This window comes from Mirounga leonina, unplaced genomic scaffold, assembly GCF_011800145.1.
Source record: "Mirounga leonina isolate KUSES-001 unplaced genomic scaffold, KU_Mleo_1.0 Mir_115, whole genome shotgun sequence".
NCBI lineage: Eukaryota > Metazoa > Chordata > Mammalia > Carnivora > Phocidae > Mirounga > Mirounga leonina.
In genome coordinates this window covers 60,178,133-60,205,012 of record NW_023270268.1, presented here as the reverse complement: position 1 = coordinate 60,205,012, position 26,880 = coordinate 60,178,133, and the positions used below count along the sequence as shown (strand labels likewise).

General features: G+C 39.9%; 1 protein-coding gene across 4 annotated transcripts in view; it reads left to right on the top strand.

The window, feature by feature from the left end:
* Nucleotides 1–7,453: 7,453 nt before the first annotated feature.
* The window catches only part of GOLIM4 (golgi integral membrane protein 4), an 84,597-nt gene continuing 65,170 nt past the window's right edge, over nt 7,454–26,880 (top strand). For all 4 annotated transcript variants that reach the window (XM_034998553.1, XM_034998544.1, XM_034998516.1 and 1 more), the window contains exon 1: nt 7,454–8,299. In XM_034998553.1, coding sequence (XP_034854444.1) covers nt 8,113–8,299 — 187 coding nt within the window. In that variant the 5' untranslated portion in view covers nt 7,454–8,112. The remainder of the gene's footprint in view (nt 8,300–26,880) is intronic.

Below are 26,880 nucleotides of genomic sequence, written 5' to 3'. Positions count from 1 at the left end.
ATTTTCCTTTTTTCATTTAATGTTATGAAGCATTTGTAAAAGTCATAAACTACTAAGTAAACATATCTAACAGTTATACATAAAAGGTTTTAAATGGACCAATTACTGTTATTCAAAGCGGAGTCCATTTTTCTTTTTAAATAAATACATACTGTTTTACAGATTCTCTATTTGGGATATTATCATACAACAGTGCCCATTTTGGGGGGTGTGCACATTTAATCAGAGTGAATTAATACAAGTACACACCACCTTAGGCCCTCAAACAAATTTCTTTTTCAATTAGCCAGGCAATCTTTTCAATTCTCTTCCTCTTAGTGACTCTTAAGACCATTCATTCCATAATTTATTGAGCCTCTAAAATGGAAAATGAACTATAATAGGGCACTGCCTTAAGAAGTAACGTTCCAGACATTCCAATGTATTTAATGTGACACTTCAAATCTTTAACCTATCCCTCTCTACTAGCTCCTTGAAGAAATTCTTGTGTGTGCTAATCCAAAAACAAAAGCCCCCACAGCAAACTTTCCCTCAACCCCATTGTCTCCCCAAGCTCCACCCAATCTATCTTCCTTTGCAGGCAAACTATCAAAAGCAGAGTTCACCCTCCTACTCCTCTTCCCTTATTTACCTGTCACCCATTTATTCCCCAGCCCACTGTAATCTTCCACCCCACCCCAATCAGTTCCTTCTACAGCCTCCTTGTAGTCTTTATCCCAACTTCCTTTTGGTAATTCTACCAATAATGCTCAAAGTTCTCTTCTTAATACCTTTGGTTTCCCTGTTACTTCTTTCACATACCTTTTCTTGATCACCAGTTCTTCCTTTTACCTCACTAGTCATTTCAACGTATGGTAGAAGCCCTTAATTCCACTTAACCAACTCACTGGATGACAGGAGGCCTTCCCCCCTGCGCACTTCAGGGCTGAGGACTCCTGGCACTTAAACTAATCTCCGCTTGGCCTGTGTTTGCCCCCTTTACTGAATGCTTCATAGAAACTAGTGGTTTGTTCTAAAAGCTGTTTATGCAATTTCACTTGCTATTTTAATTATGTAATTTAATCAACTGTTATGTAAACTAATGAAATATGAGAGTGAAAAAAATGAAAGAGTTGTTTCTATGAAAATTAAGATAAGTGATTTGGAAAAGCTCCATAATGGCTGGTGTCCGAAAGAAAAATTGCGGTCAAATTAGGTGAAAAACAAAACCTTCCTTTCTCGATGTATTTCTAGAAAGAAAAAACTCCTTCCAATGTAGACGTATTTACATTGAATGAGTTTACCGTACAAATATCCTGAAGATCTTGCCCCACTCAACGAAGCTGAAACTGGAATCTGAACGATGTTCTTTGGCTTAAGTGGCTAAGCTGAGCTCCAACCAAAAACAGATCCCCACACAAAGCCAAGACCTTGCCCTTCATCAAAAGAGAATGAAAGCAAAGTAACATTTCTATGTTTGGAGGGGTCTATGCATCACTTTTCTTTTTCCCAGCTTGAACTGCCTCTACTGATTAACCGATACCATTGCTTTCTCTAACAGGCCTCCTTCTCTAGAAATCATGATTACATCATGAGGCCTCCTGTTCTCTTGCTCTGCTCTCTCCTTGCGTAATTTAATTTCCAACCAGAGCTCCAATTTAGCCTTTAAATCAACAAGTACCAAATACACAAGCTCTTCACCAAAGGGTCCATGGTTCGTTCATCATTATATCCTCCACCTTTCATTTCCCTCCCCGCATTGTGCCTTGCATACAATAACTACTTGAGAAAATTGTTGACATATAAAGCCTAATGAAAACATTAGTCCAGGGGTGCCTGGGTGGCTCAGTCGTTAAGGGTCTGCCTTCGGCTCAGGTCATGATCCCAGGGTCCTGGGATCGAGCCTCGTTTCGGGTTCCCTGCTCCGCGGGAAGCCTGCTTCTCCCTCTCCCACTCCCCCTGCTTGTGTTCCTGCTCTCTCTGTCTCTCTCTGTCAAATAAATACATTAAAAAAGAAAAAAAGAAAGAAAACATTAGTCCATAAATTATAACCCAAGAATTAGAAATCTAGCTTGAATAAGCGGATTACAAGAAAAGTCCCCTAATGTCATAATTCATCCCTTCTCAACTATTAAAGAAGCTCAATTAATAATTATGATTGGAAAATTATCATTTTAAAATGGGTAGCTGATTTTTTTTTAATCAACTGTTAGTTTTCCAGAAATGTACAAACAAATTTAGGTCGACAGTGACAGTATCACGACAACATTCAATTTTATTTCAATGAAGTCCAGAGTTTGTCTTGTTCTCTTGAATCCTGTGGGTTTATTCTCTCTGAAGCTAGCCAGCACAGATATGATTATCCCTTGCATTTTACAGATGAGAGAATTAAGGTCCTAACAGTTCCTGACTTACTGTTGACCTCATAGATAGTTTGTAACTTAAATGGGATTTGTATCCTGGCAGTAGGCATCTTGAGTCACCTTTGAATGTTCCTGAATCCCTTTTCAATTGGGCAGGAGAATCAGGGACTAAGTAGCAAAAAGTGAAACTCTTCTATCCATAATTATGGCTCATCTGCTCACCAGCCTGTCTAGGATTATGCCATTAGAGTTCAGTCCTTTGGCTTGATATATTTTCTCACAAAATTCTTGAAAGCAATAATAAGTTAATAATTCATCTGTTAGTATCTCCCTATTAATTAATATATTCAATTTGCTTTCCTTTGAATAACTGATTACTTGAAGGACAGTAATAGGTGTTTTGAGGAAGATTATTTTAGATTTTTATCCTTTGTCTTCAAGAAGGGAAGGACAATGTATATGTATGTGGGTGGGTAGTAGGGAGTGAGGGTCATAGTCATAGACAAGGATCCTGGGAAACAAAAGGAGATTACTGGGATGTTGGATGCCAAGATTTGAAGAGTTGCACTAGAGAGTAGAATGAGAAGGAGCAGAATGAGGGAAGACATGTGTTTTTATTTCACAATTTTAATATGAGCTGAACTTAATGCTGAGGTAACTCGACTCTTACGATCTTTTTCTTTTTTTGAAAGTTTGCTCTACTTTATTTCTGAGTAAAACCATTGATAGTCCCTTTGTTTTGACTCAAAATATTCCTGAAACTAGAGCATAAAAAATATTTATGGAGCAGTTATGATTTCCCTTAGGAATAGTTCTGAAATTGAATGTTGAATTTCTGACCCAGGACTTAGCATTGGATACATCATAAATATGATCAGCCATGTCTCATGACAATTAAGAAATTACTACACATGCCTATCATATAACATTAAAATTTTAATACCGATTCTATAAAATGGTCATGGATAAACCAAGCACATCTTTTATACAAAGCAATCCAATAAACTATACATTTTGGGGGAACATTAAAAGTGTCATGTTTCATTGACTACTGATCTTCCCACCCTTTGTTTGTCTGAAATCTCTGAGTTACTGAAGACAGTGAGCTGGTGAAAAGCAGCCTGAATGAGTCAATGGAAGATTTGGGAAGTCCAGTTTACCTGAGTCTCACATATGGTCCTTTTCCATACATTCAAATATTCTATGAAACTAAACTCTTTTCGGGGCGCCTGGGTGGCTCAGATGGTTAAGCGTCTGCCTTCGGCCCAGGTCAAGATCCCAGCATCCTGGGATCGAGTCCCACATCGGGCTCCCTGCTCCTTGGGAGCCTGCTTCTCCCTCTGCTTCTCTCTCTCTCTCTGTCTCTCATGAATAAATAAGTAAAATCTTTAAAATATATATATATGTTTAAAAATAAATAAATAAATAAACTCTTTTCTAAAAGTAATATGCTAGCTATAATAAACATTAAGCAACAAATTCAAAATAATCTCTTATGCCACCTTAGAATTTGGAAGAGTTTATGGTATGCTAGATTGTCCTCACTTGGAAGGATGTTAAAGACATTTGAAATGAGAGTTCTTATTTCTTTAGTCTAGCTACACATCTACACATTTAGGGGCTCCTAAATAATTTTCATTTTTTAATTATGAAATAATTTTCATACTTTGTTAATCTGCTAACAATTACCAACAGGTTATTAGCAAAATTTTGTGGAAAAGGAGTTTCAAAACATTTCTCACAGAGTCCTCAAAAAAACAGAGTACCTTGAATGTAGCTTCCTTACCTCTCAAAACAGAGTATATATAAGTGGCAAGCAGGAAGCCTTGTGTTAACTAGGTGATAGCAAATGGGTGAAGTGGCAAAAAGGCAGAGATGGAGAGTGTAGTTTTCTACAGAGGAAAAAGGATAGTTGATTTCTGCAAGATTTACATGAAAAGGTTAAAGCTGTGCTTTATTAATACTGAAACACCATTTACAATTTTATTTTTTTACTGATATATAATTGACATATAACACTATTATTTTTAGGTGTATGAAATAATGATTCAATATAAATATTTATTGCAAAATGATCACCACAATAATTCTAATTAACATCCATCACCACACAGCTACAAATTTTTTAAAAAATTATTTAACATTCATCACCTTTTCTTAGGTGTTGATGTCTCTTGCAAACTATTGAATTCAATTTGTAGTAAAGAGATTTAATTTAAAAATTTCACAGACAATGGAAACTACTTACTCTAGGGTGGGTCATCTATTTTTATTAATTATACACCTGCAGTATCCCTCAACTATATTTTTCTTGCCTTCCCCTATTTTGAAAATGAACAAATTTCATTGAAATGATAAATTTAGTAAAACTGGAAAGAATGCTAAGGTTTCCAAATACTACCTTAGTCCTTCTCAAATGTAAGACCTTGAATCTTTAATTTCTTCCTGCCTTAGAAATAAAATATTAAACTGGTAAAATACCTCAGGATATATAATTTTAAAATTATATATATTGTTAAATATATGGCATATAGAAACATAATTATATAATACTATTTAAAAAATGATAAATAAAAGTAAAATAGAACTAACAATGGACCTCACAAGACCAGTAGAAATAGCTCATCTATTACAAGTTCTACCCAAAGGCAATGTTATGTAAATTAAATTTATAGGCCCTGGATAGCTTCCCCAATGTTGGCCTCTCAAAAGCTTTATACTGATATTTTTAAGAAACTAGCAGCATACTTCACCTTGGAAAAGTAATTTTATAAAGACACTGCCATTAGTGATTTTATATACTTCTGCATACTCTTCCTGAATTGGAAATAATGGATAAGTCCAGGTAATAATTTTTGTTCTCTTTCAAATTTTATGACTAAAATATTGAGTTGTGTTTTATGGCCTACATTTATTATATTCTGTAGCGTCAGCCAGCAGCTTTAGGCAAAGAATACCTTTGGATTCTGAAATCAGATGCAAAGGAATCAGATTTTTAAAATGAGTAATCATGTATCCTAGAAGCATAGGATTTTCCAAAGATTCTGAAATACAACTAAATATTGCATACTGTGTAATGTAGGAGTAATAATTTTCCAATCCTCTGTACAATTTCTTCCTTCCTTTCTCTCTCTCTCTTTCTTTTTTCCTTTGTCTGTCTTTCCTTCCCTCCCTCCCTCCCTTCCTTCCTTTTCAGTTAAGGTAATTTTCTCTCCTATTATGGGCCAGGATTGTTGCTATAAAACTTCATTTCCAGAGTAGTTTTGGTAGTACTTTTGGAAGAAGTGTTTATTTAGCAAATTGTACACTGATAATACTAAGGACTTTTTATAAGGAATTTTAACAAGGTTGCAGGAATTACCCAGTCTCAATTTTTAGAAGTAAAACTGAACGAGGGAAATTTAAACAGTGGTAGATTGAATAATGAGTAAGGCTATATAATATCTGTATGACAGAACAAAATTCTAAAACTTCCTTAAATAATTTTCTTTTTAAACCAGGTTCTCATTTTAACGGAGCAGACACAGTTTGTTAATATCATTTGTTTAAAAAGAATGAGAACTTGGCTTCCACAGGAGAAAGAGATAAAAACAGCAGGATTCTAACCTAGATCTACTGCTGAACTCCTTTCTGCATGTGGAATGTAGGTCCTAGAGCTATCACAGTCCCTTTAATAAACTTTAGTTTCTTTACCAAACTGTGAGGCTAATACTTAATCTGGGTGTGATAAGTGAGATAGTGTATTTGTAAATGAAAGCATTTTGAACAATATAATTATTGTTATATTGTAAGTTATTGTTTATTAGGGAAAAGCAGATGCCAGGCAAACTTAGTTTTCATGGTAGTATAAATGTCATAGGCTTGCTAGGTTGTAATGAGGTTTATTTTATGGTTTAGCATTCTCTAATTTCAGAGTCTACCTAAAAAAGTTCTGCACCAGAGACCACCTTTATGTTTAATTGGCTATGCAGATCTACCCTCATTTTGAGCACCCATTGGCTATTATTGTGATAACTAAAGTCTGGTTAGAATATCATAAAAATTATGCAGCATAAAATAAATTCCATGACATTTCTGAGGCATTTGAGAAATAATTTACTTTCTTAGATGTCAGGTCAAGAGCAGAAACAAAATGATCATTTATGCCTAACCTCAATTTTTCCCCCTCAAGTACATAAAAAGAACAAAAGCACTGTTTTCTTTGAATTTGATTTTCTTTGAAGAGGTTTGTGGTTATTAAGTTTTACTTTGTTTTACATAGGGAACCTTTGTTGGCCTTTAAAATGTAATTTAGCAATGTAACTGATGTACAATCCAGCAAATACATATGACAAAATGTATGCATACTTATTTCAGCCTCTGAGATTTGTTTTTAAATTACTCTGTTTGGAGCCCGGGGAAGAATATGAGATCATTTCTTTCCCCTCTGCCAAAGGCAAGCTGATTTCCCCAACCCACATGGACAGTTGAGCAGTAAGTCTACCGTGTTAGCGTGGCTGACTCTCCCGACTCGCGTCCTGCCATCAGTGAGCACACACGCATTCACTCTAGCACGCGGGATGGGGCAAGAGTCCATTGGCAAGACATCGCCGGTTCGGCTACGCAGCTTATGCTGACTGTGTAGCTATGCTACGTGTCTGCCGCTTCTGCCCAGTGGCTGGGGTAAGAAAGAGAGAAAGGGTATTTGCTAGAGTGTAAGCAGTTGCTCCCACCCACTCTCTCCCACTTATATACACTGTACTCCTCTCCCCACGTGCATTCCGAGTGCTGGGTCACGCACACACTCACTTGCACTCACACACGTGCGCACCGTAGCTCGCCCAGCCGCAAGCCGGGACACGTCGCCCGGGCACCCCAACCTCCCCGCCCCGGCTTGGCGACCTCTCCCCATCCACCCGCGCTCCACGTGGGCGCACCCCGGCGCCAGGCGGCCGCTCTGCCCACGGAGCCCCCCGCGGGCCCCCGCGGTGGGAGGGAAGGCGCGGCCCGGGGTCGGACGGACAAAGCGGGCGTCCAATCGAGCCCCGCACTGCCTCCCCGAAGGGAGGGAGCGGCGGCTCGGACGGGCCCAATGAGCGGGGAGCCCGAGTGGGACTTCCTCCCGGAATCCCGTTGGCCAGAATAGCGGGGCCGTGGGTGACACGTAAGTTGGGTGGGAGGCGGCGGCGGCCGAGGTTCGGCAGCCCCGTCAGTGACACCGGCCCGCCGTCCCCCAAACCCCGCCGGGCCCGTCGGCCCCCGCCCATCCACCTACCCCCGCAAGCCGCGCACGGAGGCGCCGCCGGGAGCCGGGTCCCTTTGTTGGGCGCGCACCCCCTCCTTTTGGTGGCAACAAAGTCGCGCAGTGGGGAGCCGCCGCGAGGGGGCGGGGAGCGGCCGGGGCGGGACTCCGAGCGCCGCCGGGGGCAGCCGAGCCAAAAAGTGGGGAGGAGGAAAAAAGGCAGGCGGCGTCTGGGGACCGGCGCGGGCACAGCCCGCTCGGAAGTATGCGGAGGGCCCACTCTCGGGCCCGTGCACTCGCGGAGAGCCAGCCTCGCAGAAGTTTGGCGGCCGCTGCCCAGGCGGCGTCGATGGCTGTGCGCCCCGCGGCGCGCGGGGGCTGAGCGGGCGCCACTTCCCCTCGGGCCCCGCTTTTGTGTCTCGCGTCTTCTCCTCATGCTGCGCCCGGCCACCTCCTGCGGCGGCCGCTGCTGAGGCGCTGCGCTCGGGCAGAGGGGAGGAAGGGACGGCGGCGGCGGGGGCGGCCGCGGCGCGGGGTCCAGGCGGGACTATGGGAAACGGGATGTGCTCCCGAAAGCAAAAGCGGATTTTCCAGACGCTGCTGCTGCTGACCGTGGTGTTCGGCTTTCTCTACGGCGCGATGCTCTACTACGAGCTGCAGACGCAGCTGCGGAAAGCCGAGGCGGTGGCGCTCAAGTACCAGCAGCACCAGGAGTCCCTTTCCGCCCAGTTACAAGGTACGGTTAACGGGACGCGCGCGGCCGGTGGCCAACTTCGCCCCGCGCCTCCCGCCCCGGCTGGAAAAGTGGCATTGGTGAAACGCTGGCACTGCGGGTGCCACTTGTGACCATCACGGACATCAGAGGCGAGCCCTGCAGGGCCGCCGGGTCCCCGAAGTGTCAGGGGAGATGACATCCCCACCTCCCACTTCCTCCGGCGGTTACGTTTGAAATGGGTAGCACCAGCGGCCGGTCGCGCCGGGCGTTGGATGGGACGGTGCCCACTGGGCGCTTTACCCCAGCACTTGTCAGTGGCCCAGCTGTAGTCTGGGCAGGCCGACCAGTAGCCCTTCCTCCGTTTCTGCCAGCCCATCCCGGGGTGGGGCGGGGGGCATGGTCTCCGTTGCTGGGTATTCGCTTTGAGTTGACTTTGTCAGTAGCATAAGAAATGGAGATTGGCCGCGATTATTCAAACTATGCTGTTTTTTCAAGGGAAATTTAGCCATGACCTAGCTGCCCAAACCAATGGCCCAATCGAATGGAACCTAGACCTGCTAGTTTCTGTTAACTTAATAGGGTGACTTTAGCGATGTTGGAAGTGTTGGAAAAGCCCACACTACTACTGTTCACCATCCTGCAGGTATGTTTTTTTGGGGAAAAAAAAGTTTGTCTTCCTGAGTAACTTTTAGTTTATCACAGAGGTAAGGGTGTCTGTGTGTTGTGTATTTTACAGTTAGCCTTGAGAAGTCCAAGGGGAGAAACACAGTTTTTCATTCTATCAGATACAGTGAACACAACTTGAGCAAGACCTGCAGAAAGATTTAAAATTCCTATCCTTCTATTTTAGAATCTCATTTAATGTAAATTTCAGAAACATAAATGATGCAGGACTGCAAACTAAGCACCATGTGGTCTTAAGAGCATAGTCATCCTATACATATTTTTTTGAAAGCTTTTACTTGTACTTGTGTCTAGTTTTCAGCAGTCATGCAGTCTTCTCCCCAACCAAAAAAAGTAATACTAGAAAGCTCTGAGTAGTGAAATGTTGACAGTCTTTGCTGATAATGCAAATATAGCTTATTTCATGTTACTGGGAAGATACAAGCTGGATGGATGTTTGTGTCAGGGTATGTGTATACAAATGGAAAACAGATGCCTTTTCGTTGCTTCAGCTATTTTGAGTGTTTTCTAGTAAAAAAAATTAAAATGAGAGAAAATGACATGCGGCTGATTGCTTGGTCTTATTTTCTCTTCCCAACTTAGAAGAAAGGGAAGTATTTTTAGCTTACTGAAGCTGCATAGCCACAGGCAGTGAAAATATGTGAGCTGGGTTTGGTTCAAAAGGAAAACCTGTTTTGATACAGACTTAGGTTAAGAAAGTTTTTCTTTAAACTTGTTGAAATTTACCCATGACTTATTGTTGGTATACAAATTTTAGGTATTTATGTATTTACTTATTTTACTTAGAAGACATTAGTGGTTTCCCTATGAAGTTCAGTACAGTTAGACAAAGGGAAAAATTTGCCATCTAATACTACAAGGGCAGGACTGGATTTTCCCACATGTGGCTGGCAGGGGCGTGTATGGTGGATGATATGAGGTTGGTGCCTTGGTGTCTTAGTTTAGGAGACCCAAGCAAACAGACACGGTCAAGTTCACCAATACATCCTCAGCAGTGCACAGTGCCTGACACTCATGAAGGAATCAATATATATTTATTCAGTCAACAAACGAGCTAGTTATCCTGAACTGTGGTGAGAAGATTAATTCTGCGCTCTTTTGTCTGCTTTCTCAGGCTTCACTTCCCTGTTTCTGCTTTTTGAAAAGCAAAACAAAACAAAATAACGAAATATTTTGCCCAAGTAGAGCTTCTGCCTCAGCAGCCAATGCTGGAACTGACTGACTGAAGCCCTGATTTCTGAGTCATGGCCTGTATTTGCAGTATTTCATCTTGAAAATCAATCTCAATTTCTTTTCTCCTTTTATTTGCCTTCTTTTGGTGGTGGTAGTGGGGGAGACTGGTGGCAAGTGGTAATAAAAGGCCATTAAAATATACAACATTTGTTTTGTAGCAGGAGATGAAAAAATAGCTAGTTTGAGTGGACCTAACGTCCGTTTCTTAATGTATTTTGCCATTTCCTCTTGAATTGTGCTGCAACAATTATAATACGGTTATGCATGAAGAATTATTTCCTAAGCAGGCTATAGTTTCTTTTTTTAATGGATTCACGATTGACTTCTAGAGCATGTATTTTGTATTTCACATCTGCAGGCCATTTAATGAAGATTTTTCTGATGGTATGCAGCTTTTGCTTCCCTTTTCCAATGACAAATGACACTTTCCTCAGCAGCGCTATGTTGTACCATGTGCATAGATTTGTTTTGAGGGCATTAGGCTCTCCATTCTTAGGAATCGTTTAGTTAAGTGAGATCTCTTGACCTGGGTTGGATTAAGATCAGAGTTAATTATGAGTGGCCTTCTTTAAAAAAAAAAAAAAAATATATATATATATATGTATATATGACTCTTGAAATGTTTAAGTAGTTTGGCCCTGTAATTTGAAGGTATACATTTGTTAAGTGAGCATATTTAGGTCATCTTCAGTTTAAGAATGGGTTGTACTCCAGAGATTATTTTGAGAGTAGGTTACGTCTAACTGCACGTGCCTTTTGTAGTAGACCCGTTCCATAAATAGGAGATGGTGAGGGGTGACCTGGGGCAAGTTCCAAGACTAAGCAACGTCCTCTCCAGTAAAAACAAATGTCTGTCTGCCAGCCAGTATGTCTCTTTCCTCCACTATCTCCCGCTTCTGCCGCACATTAATTCTACTGAGTAGTGGGGCAGAGGTTACATATAGGTGGCAGAGGCAGTGGTTACAACCTTTGACCAGCACAGTGTTTAGTTAACCTCTTAAATTTTTTTTAAAACTGCTTTCAGGTGGGCCATGCCCCACCCTCTGTGTCTATACACAGTGGTTCTTAGCTCTGACTGCCCCTAAGAGTCACGTGGGCAGCTCCCAAACCCAATCACTCACAATCTGTGGGGGTGAAACCCACATGGTGTCTTCCCCAGGTGATTACAATATGCAGCCAAGGTTGAGAATTGCAGCCCTGTAATCTTAAAACGGAGCCACTTCACACATTTACTTTACTTGCTTGGCCGCAAAGACGTCCGAGGGTTTTATTGTTGCTTTTACCCCAGCATGTGATTCAAATTTTAGTCCTGCAACTTTCTGTGTGAACTTGGCCCTCATTTTTCTGATTTAGACGATGGAGATTAGAATGATCTATTTCGTAGGGATAATGTGAGGATAAAATAATGAATACCTATGAAGCTCCTAGCACATACCTGGCACACAGTAGGTACTGCTCATTAAACATCTTTAATGATCTGTTATTATTATCATCATGGTCCCTGTTTGAGGTAAGATAGTTCACATCTTTCTCTTCCCAGGTTTGTCATGGGTAAAAGTTTTAAAACTGACAAAATTTGTTTTTATAATTAGCTACCTCCTCTTATTGTACCTGATTGAACATCAAAGGAAACAGGTAAACGGACATGAATCCAAGTACTTTCCTCTGGAGAAGGGACCTTCATTGACAATTTAAACTTAAAAAATTAAAGTAGGGTTACTGATTAACTCTCTTCTGTGTCATATCAGATAAGAAGAAGGTGTAACTCCTAGGGTAGGCAATAACCTTGTGTAATAGGATCTGGAATAGAGATAGAACTATTTAAATTTTTTAAAAGTAGGGGCAAATAGCCCCTCATTCCTGAAACACTGTATTACATTTTTGCAGTGCTTTTGGTCCTCCCAGTGATGGCCAGAAACCATTAAGAAAAGGTTTATATAATGTTTCCTACGCTCCTGTTCCAGATAAGTGTATTACAGCTATTTAAAGTAAAAAAAAGTGGGCGCCTGAGTGGCTCAGTCGGTTAAGCGTCTGCCTTTGGCTCAGGTCATGATCCCAGGGTTCTGAGATAGAGCCACCTGTCAGGCTTTCTGCTCATTGAGGGGGAGGGGGTCTGCTTCTCCCTCTGCCCCTCCCCTGCTCATGCATGTGAGCTCTCTTTAAAAAAAAAAAATTAAAAAGTTTGGTGCTTCTAAGGCTCATACTGTTATTTAAGTTAGTTGTCCCTTGCATTGTGTTCTCCTAACACAGGATGGCACGCTAGCCTGAGCGTGAACCTATCACATTGGAACTGGTGACTTCTTTGTTTTTAACCTACCCTGAATCTGCTTAAAAAAGAGTTAAGAGTCTCCTTCAGCTCAGGGCCAGGCTTTCTTTCATCTCCAGCGCGTGGTGCCTGGCATACAGTAGGCGCTCAGTAGAGAGTAGGTCTATAGCTTTGTGGTATTCTCTGCTTATGAATGTGCTTCTATACAGTGGGCAGGGAAGTGTAGTGGCTACAGGCTGAGGGGTCAGAATACTTGGGTTTCAAGTCTTGCTGTCTTTTTTTTTTTTTTTTTTTACCGTCTGTGTGATCTTGGGCAAATTACTTCTCTGTGACCCACTTTTATCATACGTAATAATCAGAATAATAATGCTTATAATAGGTTGTCATGAGGATCAATCATGTTACCCGGCATACAGTGCTTGGAATTATAAGGCTTCCATTTTGGACTGTACAACAGAGTGGTTCACAGAACTCAGTGATTTAGACCTAGGAGTGTGGGCTGTATGTGGTTAGGTGTACTCATTTTCAAGTGCAAAGTTAGGCCTTAAAAACATCAACTAGATACTGTTCATTAGATGAACATTTTCATCTAAAAAATAGAATTAAATATTCTTTAACTTCAGTAGTTTTTATTTATATGTAAACCCCTGCCTTAAAATGCACTCCCTGAATAAAAGATGAAAGCTTCTAGGTACTTTGTGAAAATCTGACTCAATTAAGCGTTCTGTTAAATATATATGATTTGCACAAATTTGTAAGATTCTACATATTGTGTCTGCCTTAGTCATCTGTATAAATTGGAACATGCCCATATTGGTTGACCACATAAGAGAATTTCTCATTATTTGTGAGCCTTTAGTTTAAGTCCCAGATAAACTGGAAGACTTACCTTGACTTTATTCTCTTCTGCCTTTCCGAGGACAGTTTCTTATAGGGCTGGGGCACAAGACAGGTTTCAGCAGCTGTCAACGAATGAGTGACTTGGCGTTGGAGAACTGATATGCAACAGATTTGAGAGAAACTAAAAGAAGGGAAAGAGGGAACGGGACTGCTATCAGTTTATGACTTTTCAAAGCACTGAGGAATATTCTTGCTCACGTGTTTATGTCTAAAAAGAGAGAAACGGACTAGTGAAGGGAGGTTGGTTTTGGCATCAAGTACTGTTTGAATACAGCTCTGGTGTTCACAGGAAGAGGCCTTGAACAGGCAAGAAACGCCTCTGGACTTCAGTTTCTTCATGTTGAACTGGGGATAACAATGTCTATTTTGCACACTTGTATAGATTGTAAATAATACATCCAAAATGACTAGCACGGGTCCCAGAGCACTACTACATTTATTAGGTGACCAGGACTGCTGTTGCTGGATTAGCATTGGACTGCTTTTTATTTTGCTCATTGTTTACTGCATCTAGTAGGCAATAGTGTTATTAGTTGTGGTCTAAATGTGGCTCTTTTCAGAATTAAGTGCCCAACTTGGCTGAAACTTTTATTTAAGACATTGTCACTCTGTCTTTTCTACTGTATTGACCCTTTCTTTTCTTTTTCTTTTTTTTTTTAAGAAAGAAAAGGCCTGTGTACACTTAGGTGGGATCAATTAAGAGTGCTCTTTTTCTTTTTGACAAATAAGTGTTTTTATTTTATCATTGAGGACAAAATGTTTTTGCTACTTTTGCCAGTCAGTGCTTTATGGATTTTGTAGCTTCGGAAGTAAAAGTTATATATAATACAACTTTATTATAAAAGAAAAGTGGCAAACTATTTTTTTTTCCCTTTCAAGCCACTGTTATTTAAAGGGAATGTATTTTGATAGAATTTTGAAAATTTATTTGAAGAAATTAAATTATTTTATTTTTTTATTTTTACTTTTTTTAAGATTTTATTTATTTAACAGAGAGAGAGACACAGTGAGAGAGGGAACATAAGCAGGGGGAGTGGGAGAGAGATAAGCAGGCTTCCCACCGAGCAGGGAGCCCGATGCGGGGCTCGATCCCAGGACCCTGGGATCATGACCTGAGCCGAAGGCAGACGCTTAACGACTGAGCCACCCAGGCGCCCCGAAATTAAATTATTTTCAATACATAATATTTGTTGAATGTCTACCAGGTTCAGGTGCCGTGTTAAGCATGTTACATGCATTTTTTTTCTTTTAACAGTGACATAAGCACGTTAATGTGAGTGAGCATTCTGAGGCTCAGAGGGGTTAATTAACTTGCTAGTGTCAAGGTCAAATCTAATGAAACTGAGCTTAGAACCCTAATGTAACTTCCCAGCCATGTTCTTTTCACAGTACTCCATTGCCCTCAAAATTATTTTCGTGTGTCTCATGACAATATCGATGGCTTGGGAAAGTAGGTTAGGTGGGTCGTATGAAGAGTCAAGATAAAATTTAGAATCAGAAGTAACAGGGTGATTATTTGATGCAGAGTGTAGGACATTTGCTGCTGTTACAAAAGGTAATTTTGGTTGACATGGAGTTGATTTTGGTTGGTATGCAGATGCTGCATTAAATAACATTGACTCATATAATAAAAACCTTAAGCCCTTTTGATTTCCCTTTCACTGTTTTCTTGACAAGTCAAGGAGAAACTCTCAGTTTGATGCTAGAATCTCTCTCTTAGATATAGTTACTCATTTGTTTTTCTCAGAGAGCTGAATAAGGTCAGCCCACAGTTTGATAGCTGGAATTTAATAATTGTTTGTTGTTTTATTGCATTTTAAATTTACAGTCACTATATCCATTAATACCATGTAAATCATATTTTCCATTTACAAGGTAGTAGTGTACAGGGTTTTTTTTTTTTTTTAGAAGTTTGTTTTAGGGGAAAAAGTGAAATTTGGCAATCCATAGTACCTGTGCAGGTTTTGCATGCATAAAGTAAAAAGTCCTGTTTGAGTACCTGCATGTCTGTATTTCAGGAATGCGTTAACTGAATCTGAAACAGACATTGAATTTTATAGCTAAAGAAACAGTTCTGAAGCGGATTAATCATTTATCATATATCTCAAGTCCACGTATCCTGACTTCCAAAACAGCATAGCATTCCTCTACTGTGCTCTGCCCTCTCTGGAGACCAGTACCCTCTTCTCAGTTCCAGCAGAAATGGGTGTTGCTATTTTTAAACAATGCTATGTATTTCTGAATGGCATATTTGAGTTCTTTGTTTTTATTGGCCAGTGAGTGCTTATTCAGAGGACATGCCAGTCATTGCCCTTCACTAATAAACCTCACTAAATAGACTCATAGCCTGGAGGGATGTGGGCATGAAATAAATTGTTCTTTAAAACAGTATGACATTTTAAAAAATATTGCCTTAACTATTTTTTTCATATATAAAATGTCACAATATGATAGATTGTGAATGGAAAAGTAAAAGATGGGCTGTCATTCTGAAAGATAAGGCATTATAGCACATTTGAATGACACTATTTCCTTTCTGTTGAGAGCGAGTTTAAGAAAAATATATGATTATTTTGGGAGAGTCGAACATTTTATTTCCCATTTCACATATCATTTAAACCCCTTCTTTAAGTGGAATTTTTATTACAAACAACAACAAAAAAAATCTGCAAATCAAGATATTTAAGAGAGCTTTGACATTGCTTGTATGATCTTAACAATAGCTATGATGCTATATAGTAGATATTCTAAGCAGATTAAAATTGGGTGGCTGTTAATTACTTTTTTACTTAACTTTTTTATGTAGAATAGTTTAAGTTTTACATTAGTGAGATTAAATCTATAATCTCTCAACCTATTAACGCATTGATTTTTAAAAGAATTTTATATCCTTTTTAAAGGTTTGATGCTATAAAACATGTTAATTTGCACTGATGTCAAGCATCACTTTCATGAGAAGATGAAAAATAACTTGTCTTCACTATGTAGGTGAGCATCGGCTCTAAATCCAGAAGTCATCTAAGTTTGAGCTGGGTGTGGGTGAGGCTCCTTGGGTATAGTTCCTCAAGTACAGTTCCTTGTCATCTCTATATCTGTGAAACTAGAGTCAAGATACTGACCTCAATACAACCAGCCTACAGCAATGAGGCTGGCATAAGATACCTACGTGTTCTTGTTCAAAAAAGGGTAACATGCATGGTATGTAGGAGTCACTGGTCCATAGCAATTCTGAAATCCAGCTAGGCAGATGTTCCTTGACTAAGTTTCCAGACCTGGGGATAATTCTCCATGGCTTTTGATTCTACTCCTTGGGCTGTTGGCTCTACTCTCTGAGTCATCTTTCCTTTTTTTCATGAAAGGTAGCATGTGTTTTGCAGCCAAGTTTTCTCAGCCTGCTGCCTGACAGTAGAATTGGGGGTTATATGGCCTTTTTTCATTTAGTACAGTCTCTGGTCCTTTCATTCTAAACCGGCAGGGTTTCTGCTGATCAAATCCTCTCAAAACTTTTGTCAGTCTCCTGTGAAACTTGGGGTTTACTCTGTTAGACAAAAACCATACCCACATATTTCTTGGAGATAAATCCTTCTCTACCTGGGGCTTCTGCTGAGACAAGGGATAGGCAGTGACCTTTCCCTTTCCAAAGGCCTGTTGATAGGCTCTCTGTGTCATAACCTTAAGCTTTTAGGAGACTTACAGTCTGACTGAATAGCTCTTTAAGAGGCCACATTTCTGGGGCGCCTGGATGGCTCAGTCGGTTGCACCTCCGATTCTTGGTTTCGACTCAGGTCATGATCTCAGGGTACTGAGATCGAGCCCTGTGTCAGGCTCCATGCTGGGTCTGGAGCCTGCTTGAGATTCTCTCTGTCCCTCTGTCCCTCTCCCCCCCCAACTTGCACATGCATGCTCTCACTCTCAAAAAAAAAGGGGGGGCACATTTCTAAGGTCTTAACAAGGATTTCTGAAGCCACATCTTCTGTCTCATCTTTAGACCATGTATTCTCTGACAATTTTCTGGAATTGATCTTTGCGTGGAAGCTGTTTCTTAATTTCAGCATTGTTTGCTGTCCAGAGACGCTGAGAATTTTCAGAACTATCAAGTCCTGCCTCCTTTTTGTTCAGCAGTCCTTCCCTCAATTTATCTTCTCACAGTTTACTATAATCAGCAAGAAGAAACCAGGTAGCATCTTCAGCACTTTGCTGGGAAATCTTAGCTAAATTACCCAGTTCATTCAGCACATTTTTTTTTTTTTTTACTTCTTATATAACTGCAAGTGACTGCAGGTTATGTAACTCTGCATAAGTGTGGGTATTGTTAAACCTTTTGCTACTACATAATTTCCAGTTTCCAATAAAATTTTCCTCATTTTCATTTATGCCCTTCCTCGCAATCTCTTCAAAGTCCAAAATTCTGTGAATATGTTTAAGGCACTTTGCATGTTGACTCACACTCTTCTTAAGGCCCATTGCACAGTTCCAAAGCTGTTTACCTTTCAGATTTTTGTGATGGCAGCACCCTATTCCAAAATCTGTATTGGTTATCCTATTGCAGAGCCAATTATCCCCAAACTGAATTGGCTTAGAACAACAAATGTTATCTCACAGTTACTATGGGAAAGTAATCTGGGCTTAGCTGGGTGATTTTTTTCAAGATCTCTCATGATGTTGCAGTCAAGCTGCTGACCAGGGTTTTAGTCATCTTAAAACTTGCCTGGGATTGAATGATCTGCTTCAGAATTCACTATTGTGTTTGTTGGTAGGCCTCAGAAGATCCGCTTTTAATCTCAGTTATCTGGGCCTTTCCCTAGGACTTTCTACAGTTCCACCAGGGAACTTAAAAAATGATAGTGGGCTTTCCTCAGGGCAAAAGATCCAAGGGAGAGCTAAAGAGAGAGTATGCAAGAACCTAAGATGAAAGTGAAAGTATTTTAATAACCTCAATCTTGAAAGTGATAACCCATCACTTCTGCCATGTTCTGTTCATTAGAATTGAATCACTAAGTTCAGTCCATGCTCAAGGGAAGGGGTTTGTGAGGGCCCGAATAACAGAAGGTGGAGGTCATTGGGGTCATCTTAGGAGCTGCCTACCACAAAGTGGCAGGTAATAATGTCATTATTGTCATTGTTGGCAGTATCATTACCAAGGTCATCATAAACTAACATTCACTGAGCACTTGCTCTGTAGCAGGCACTGTTCTAAATTATTTTCTTGGATGATCCAACATAATACTTTCGTAAAAATGTGTTACTACATATTTTAATGTGATTTATTATTTAATTTGAAGTGTATTAGCAAAAAGTGGCATTTGAAATCATGGCACTTTAGAGAGAAATTATCTGGTATTTAAACCATTTGACCTGTAAAGACTGAAATTAAAAGAGTCCCATGCAACGCTCTGAAATATAAACCCAACTAGTAAACTGCCAAGGGAAATCCCATAGTGGAAAGGATCATGTCCTTGAGGAATTTCAAAATCTATTGGCAATATGTGAAAAGGTCTCACTCATACAATATTTGACTGTATTTTTTTGGCAAGTACATAAGAATGCAGTGCAGTGTGTTTGTTCATATAATATTTTTACTTCTGACTGTTCCTTCTGATTTTATAGACTGCAGTCCTTGGTGAAGACCTTGTTATTTGATGGTCAGAAGATAAATTTGGAAGGGATGGGTTTTACTGGTCTTAGAAAGATAAATATCTTTGATTGATTGATTGATTGATTTATAAAGATTTTATTTATTTGACAGAGAGAGACACAGCGAGAGAGGGAACACAAGCAGGGGGAGTGGGAGAGGGAGAAGCAGGCTTCCCTCAGCAGGGAGCCCTACGCGGGATTTGATCCCAGGACCCTGGGATCATGACCTGAGCCAAAGGCAGACGCTTAACGACTGAGCCACCCAGGTGCTCCAATATCTTTGATTTAAAGAAAGAACATTAATTGCATGACTGGTGATTTCAACTTGTTCATTGGTCTCTTTGAAAATCAAGTTTAAAAAATTACAATAGAAGAGTATTCTTTCATAATATTAATAAAAATAGATTATAAGAGCATATTATGAAAAAGACATTAAATGTTTTCTAAACAATTGGTATTCCAAATTCATGATATGACCTCACCCTTCTTTTTTTTTTTTTTTTAAAGATTTTATTTATTTATTTGAGACAGAGAGAATGAGATACAGAGAGCATGAGAGGGAGGAGGGTCAGAGGGAGAAGCAGACTCCCTGCCGAGCAGGGAGCCCGATGCGGGACTCGATCCCGGGACTCCAGGATCATGACCTGAGCCGAAGGCAGTCGCTTAACCAACTGAGCCACCCAGGCGCCCTGACCTCACCCTTCTTAACATATTTTAGTAATTACAAGTAATTTAGAAATTACGAGTAAATACGAGATCAGTATTTCTCACAACCCTGAGATCAAGATGGGAGCTGTGATCAGGAGTCAGACAATTAACCAACCGAGCCCCAAATATTTCTGTTTTCCATTTGACTTCTGTTATACCTTCCTAAATGAATTTCTATGAGAGATAGGATTGGGAAGTGGATAGGGAATATCTTGTCAAAATGTGTTTGAGGCCATATGCCATTCAAGAATCAAGAAGAGTTCTCTCCTTGTCAGTGAAAAGTTGCTGTTGAATTTCTGTGAAATTCTGTGAATTGCTTCCTTCTGCAAAGGAAGATGATTCTCTTCCTGCCCCACTGATACCTATGTGGGTGCCAGATTGCTGCCATCATATTCACTGATACTCTGGGCTGCTGTAGACATCTTTTCCTTTGTGATATTCACATGGATACCATTAAGTCCCTTGTGATATGTGGTCATGTTTCAGGATTTCTTTTCCTTTAGTCATGCCACTTTGAAGAATGAAGAGGTAGACCAGACAGAGTGGTGGGGAACAAAGCAAAGTTTGTTGAGTGATAGTACAAAGCTCCTGAAGAGGGAAGGGACACAAGAGAGTTGCCACTGGAGTTTCTAAGTCTAGGAATTTTTTTTTTTTTTTTTTTTAAGATTTTATTTATTAGTGAGTGAGAGAGCACAAGCAGGGGCAGAGGGAGAGAGAGAGAGAGAGAAGCAGACTCCCCTGCTGAGCAGGGAGCCCGACGCAGGGCTGGATCCCAGGACCTTGGGATCATGACTTGAGCCAAAGGCAGATGCTTAACTGACTGAGCCACCCAGGTGCCCCAGTCTAGGGGCTTTTATGGGCTTGTTGGGCTGGTTTAATCCTGTTAACCCTCCATGAGCCTGTTACCCAATCAGGTTTTTGTCATCTATCACATGGGAAAGGGTGGAGTTCTCCTTCCAGGGTGTCATAAAATCCTTTTAAGGGTGGTTTCCTCTTAGGGTTGGGGTGGGGTGGGGCAACAGGAGGGCCTTGTTCCTGCCTGCCTTTCTTCCAGCTATCCTTCATCAGTCTTCATTCTATGTCCCCAAAACCAAAATGTAAAAAATTCTCTACATGTTCTACAATGCAGTATTAACATGTGCAGTATGGTTCTTAGGGAGACTTAATAGGTTGCATAATTTTTTCTCTCATGTATCTTTTGCTCCATTGGTTGATTAGTACCCATTCGGATTAAGCTAGAGGATGTACTCTGTTGTTAAACTGTCCAAGGAAGTAGTAGCTACTAACCCGGTTAGCTAGAATGATGCTTTTGTGAGTGATTATCAGACTCCTTATTTAGACCCTAAGAAGTCTTCATCTGAGGGTCCCATGGTAGCAGTACTTTGAGTAGAGGCTGAGTCTTTAAAGAAAGACTACTTTGTTTTATTGTAGGCCTCCAGCTGTTCTCAAAACTGCCTTCTACCCAGCAATAACTCATTCCTAAGGCCATATTGTGTGTCTCATCTGTGACCCTCTCTTCTTTAAGGGTGGCATTTTCAATTTGGGATCCATGGGGGTCCATGAACTTCCTGAAAATATATGTCAGCTCCTTAAATGTGCCTTTTTCCAAGACAGAAGCCATAGCTTTTATCAGCTCCTCAAAGCATCAGTGACCTAAAATAAAAAAGGTTATGGTTTAGGGCAAATTCCTTCTTCTGAGGTCTTTTTAAGTCCATCTTGGAATTTGAGCTCCCTTGGTCCTACCCCATGAATCCTCTAGAAAGTGGCTGAATTTGTAATGGGGTAGTCAGTGGCTATTTCCCTAAAGCCCTAATCTACTCCACCCGTCTCAAATTTGAGATTCTGATTAGGGACTTAAATGGCACTTTATATACTGCATTCCTAGAATCCACTAGTAACTGCTTAGTAAATAATAAAAAATACCTTGTAATTACGTGAGAAATTTATATCTCCCAAATTTATATTCATGATATCATTTGGTCCTGGAAGCAAGATATAGAGAAAAGCAATACGCTGTATTATTACCATTTTAAATTTGAGGAAACAGAAGTCACACAGCATGACAGTGACACACTTGGGATTAATGTTCAAATTGCTTGAATCCTAACTCAGGGCCCTTAGTTATCCTTGGTTTCCAAGGTCCTCTCACCCTGGAACCAAAATGAGGTTTTAACAATATTCACAAAACAGAGTTTCTGACTTCACCTCTTCAGAGGGAACTCTATCCTTTTTCGATTCTGCTAAGCAGTTAAAAATATTCCCAGATGGTGACTCACCTGGCTAGAGGACTGGTCTCCTTGGAGTCCACCTGCCACGGTAACCAAACCAATGAGAGTTTGTCCACCTGATACACAGCAAGCCAGTATAAACTGACACTGGGCTTCTGCAGTGAAGAAAGATAGGCTGTTCATTGGTGTGGCACCACCCAGGAGAATGGACAACTAATGCTCAGAAGCCTGGAACTCTCTGATTGCTTGCATGTGAGGGTTTTTAAGGACAAAATTGGGGACAGAGGTCTTCTGAGAAGGTGGATGCTGTTGATTGGAGGCCCATGGGGTCATGGTAGCACATATTCCTTAATAACTTATGGCGCCACTTCAGTCTGGTCCCCCCATGGTCAGTTCTGTCTCAAGAGACTTGGAATCTGAGAAATATCTTTGTTCCATATGTGAGAGCTTTCATTAGTGCTGATTAATTACTTGTCCTACAGGTTCCTTTGAATGATAAGCAAGCATTCCTATCCCTTGAGCCTAGGCGTATGTGTTCCTTGGTTGTCAGGTCCTTCCTGGGGGTGATAGGACCCCTAGTATTCATTCTTACATCTGAACTTGTGAATTCCAGCTCCACTCCCTGCCCCTTCCCCCTTTGTCCACAGAAGGTACCAGTAGCTGCCCAAGCTGCTACTTCCTTCTTCACCTCTGCAGCTTTCCAAAGTCAGTGGCAAGTTTACCTTTTTTGTTTTTTGGATCTTACATGCCCTGGAGGATCCAAGCAGGCTCCATAGGGACTGGGCCCCAGGGCAAGAAGAGTGATATTCACTATGATAAACTTGGCTTCATTACCGGTTCCATCTATCTCTGGCACATTGCCCTTGACCCAGAAAGTAGGGTGTTAGGCTGTCCCTTACCTTAATAATAAGTAATTCTTTTTTTAGACTCCTCTGCATCCTGGGGTGTAGACAGAGCTTAAGCTCACACTGGGATCCTGCTTTCACCAGAGGCTGTCACCTCCTGCTAGCATCTGTAGCTTCACCTTGACTTCACAGGGGGACTTTGAATCTCACCACTCAATTGATTCTCCAGCTGTGCTTTTTAGCTTCCAGATGTAGAAGTCAGATCACTCCTAAATAAATCATAGATTGGTAGAGCAGGAAAGAATGTTTATAGAACCCAGGTTGCAAAGAGTAGCATATGGATATGTTTTGGTTTGCCCCACACAGTGCTCTGAAAAATTTCACAGTAATTGTCTACACGGAAAAAGAAAGATATTTTATGTAAACATCCAGATTTCTGACTGTATTTGAAAAGGCCAAAGATCCCTTGACACTGGTCTGCATTCCTGCATGGTGAGTGGCCCACATTTTGATCGGGGCATGTGGGCTTCGGTTGGCAGAAATTCTCACTGGGAATTCTGTATGTTGGACAATAACTTCTTTAGTTGATCAATGAAGAAAGTGAAGCTTCAAGAGATGGAATGATCTGACACTTGTGCTGTCCAATATGGTAGCCCCTGGTCATGTGTGGTAGAGCATTAAAATGCAGCTGGTATGACTGAGAAACTGAATTTCAAATTTTAGCTAATTTAAATTCAGTAGTTAAAACTAAAGCATTGTTGGGGTGCCTGGGTGACTCTGTTGGTTAAGCATTAGGCTTCCGATTTCTGCTCAGGTCATGATCTCGGTCCTGAGATCAAGCCCTGTGTCAGGCTCCACTCTCAGCGTGGAGTTAGCTTGAGATTCTCTCTCCTCTGCCTGTGCCCCTCCCCCTGCTCGTGCTTGCTCGCCCTCTCTCTCTCTGAATAAATAAATAAGTAAAATTTAAAAAAAATCACAAAACTAAAGCATTGTGAAATATTTTTCTGGAAAACACGACCTTACTGTTTTGGTGGCACTACATTTTGGCGAAGTGCTGTGTCGCATTCGATATTATCGGTATATTACAGTGCACATATACTTCTTACTTTTTAAAATGTGGCTACTAGAAATTTAAATATCACAAATGTGATTCACAGTGTGTTTCTATTGGACGGTGCTGATCTGACAGAGTTCACACAGACCCCCCGGTCTGGAATTTGTCAGCAGATATCCACAGTTCTAACCATACTTTTTCTCCATTACTAAAGTAGTGTCCTTTTTTTTTTTTTTTCCATAATTCTCAAAACCTTTTTTCATTATAACATATACTCTCACAAACTCCTATGGGAATTTGTTTTTCCTAATTTTTACATGGTACATAATACAGAAGTGATTTTATGTAAAAGAAAATTTAGCTCTGTATATTAACAATTTTACAATAAAGCTAACTTTAAAGATAATAAAACTAATATTCATGACATATAAAGACTATTTTCAATTTTTTTCTCATTGTTAGTGACACATTTTCTCTGAATTATTTGTCTTAGAAAACATTTTTTTCAGAGGACAATTTTTAATACATTCAAAATAATACTGTGCTTGATTTTGGCACAGGTGTATATTAAAATGTAGTCTAAAATTAGTTACCTATTGTAACTTTAAAATAAGGCAAAATTACTTTTAGACCTATTATATTTTCTTATATTTGACATGGTAAGAAAGAATCAAATACTTTGCATATAAAACATTGGGCATGTGAATAGCTCAGTCAAATCTAACACTTTTTTTTTGACATTTTAGTTATTGAACCATGAATTTTAACTTATATACATAAAAGTGCACAGATTGTAAGCATACAGCTTCGCAAACTTTCACAAACATGTTTATGTCACCAGCAACCAGATCAAAACACGTAGCAATATCAGCAGCAGGTAGTTTTGTTGAGCCCCTTCAAGTCACTAACTGCCCCTCCCTCTGTGGATAATCACCGTGGATTAATTTGCCTGTTTTTGTACTGTATGTAAACGAATTCAAACGATAGATATTCTTGTGTCTGGCCTCTTTTGTTTAGCATTGTTTGTGAGATTCATCCAAGCTGTTACATGCAGTAACAGATTGTTCATTTCTCTTAGTATGCCATTAGAATTTATTCATTCTTCTATTGATGGACATTTGGATAATATCAATTCCTGCTGCTATGAATGCTCTGGTTCTTTTGCCTTATTTAGGACTAGCAGCTTCTCGATGTGCTTGATGACTATTTTGAGTAAGATGATGCCACTTAAGGACTATTTTGAGTGTATTTGTAAAATCATTATTATTGCCCCTCTACTAGTGCTAATTTAATATTCTTACGCATCTTGTCTACAAATGCTGGTCTATTATCAGTACAGATTTAAAAATATAACCCAAGTAAGAACAACTATAACTTAATGTTCAAGACACAAGCAGTGGTATCATTGTCCCGCCAAGTATACGCTGCCCATGGGACTGCCTGGGTATGAATTGGCCTATCGGTTCTCGTGTTAATTATCATTCATGCTCATTTGGTACATTTTTTTTCCCATTTGTATTGTGTAAAGGGGTCATCTAAAATTAATGAATTTTTTTTTTAAAAAGTAGAAATTACAATAGGCCCAATTACTGCCTTTTGCTAAATTAATTTACTGAAACATAGTGGCAATCCCACTAGTTTGGAAACACTGCCTCTCACTGGAAAGGTCCAAAGTATAACCGAGCATTCCGGAAGAATGGTATGGAGTTAACTCACATTCTGGTGGGTAATTGAACTAACCTTAAAATTCCTTCTAAGTGGGGCGCCTGGGTGGCTCAGTCCTTAAGCGCCTGCCTTCGGCTGGCTCAGGTCATGATCCCAGGGTCCTGGGATCGAGCCCCGCGTCGGGCTCCCCTCTCTGTGGGAAGCCTGCCTCTCCCTCTCCCACTCCCCCTGCTTGTGTTCCCTCTCTCGCTGTGTCTCTCTCTGTCAAATAAATAAATAAAATCTTTAAAAAGATTCCTTCTAAGCTAAAATTTTGTGATTTTTTAATTCTGAGATGCTAGCTTAAGTGAATAATAATGAAAATAATAATTACCTGTAGTGACTCCTACTTACTAATACACAGTTTTCACAGTATCGCCTTGCTTTATTATATATAAATGGCAGAAAGGGCAATGACATTCTTGGAATTGATCCCTGAAAATCTCATTAATATTACTTTTATAATGTGATAACTGAACTTCATTCAAATTCAAAAAAATTCAAAAAAAAGAAAAAATTAATAAAATATCTGTGTAAACAAAAATCTGCCCCATTTTTTAAAACAACAGATTTCTAAATCCTTTAGGAATATGAAAAGATATCCTCCTAACCCAAGAATTAACAGATGATTCCCTTCTAGTTTCAGGCAGGCCCTGAAAGTATTAGTCCTCAAAAGTAATAAAATTGCACATACCAAAAACTTCTTCAAGACTTTTGCTAATTCATACTAGCTTCTCCTCCCAACATGAGTTAGTTTGCACATGAGGTTTTGAGAAACTGCTCAAACAAAACAAAACAAAAAACAGGCAAAAAAGTTCTAGAGTATATCAGACATTTAAGGAGGTGCTTTATGTTCAATTCACTTGGAGGACTGCTTGGTAAATTAGAGAAACATCTGAGGTTACAAAATTATAACTTGAATGTCTTAAAATATAGTTTATTCAGTTTATTATAGTTTATTTCTGGAAATTACACTTCAGTTATAGAACAAATGTCTTTCTATGACAATGTTTTTCTTAAAAAAATTCCCTTATTAAAAAAAATCTGATTTTCTGAAATGGAAGATAGCCCAAGAAAATGACTATTTGAGATAGGTAAATCACAAAGGTGTGGTTCAGAGCAACTAATGTTACATGAGTTGTCATGTAAAGATACTGAGAGTCAGTACACTAGTTTTTGTTTTGTATTGATTGCAAAATCTTAGTGTCTTATAATAACAAACATATTCATGTTCAAGTTCTGCAGTTTGGCTGTGGTTTGGCCATCAGGGACTGGGCTTGGCTGGGCCTGACTTGTGTGAACCTAGGCCTGGGCAACAGGTTTTTGGTTAGTTTCAAGTAGACTCT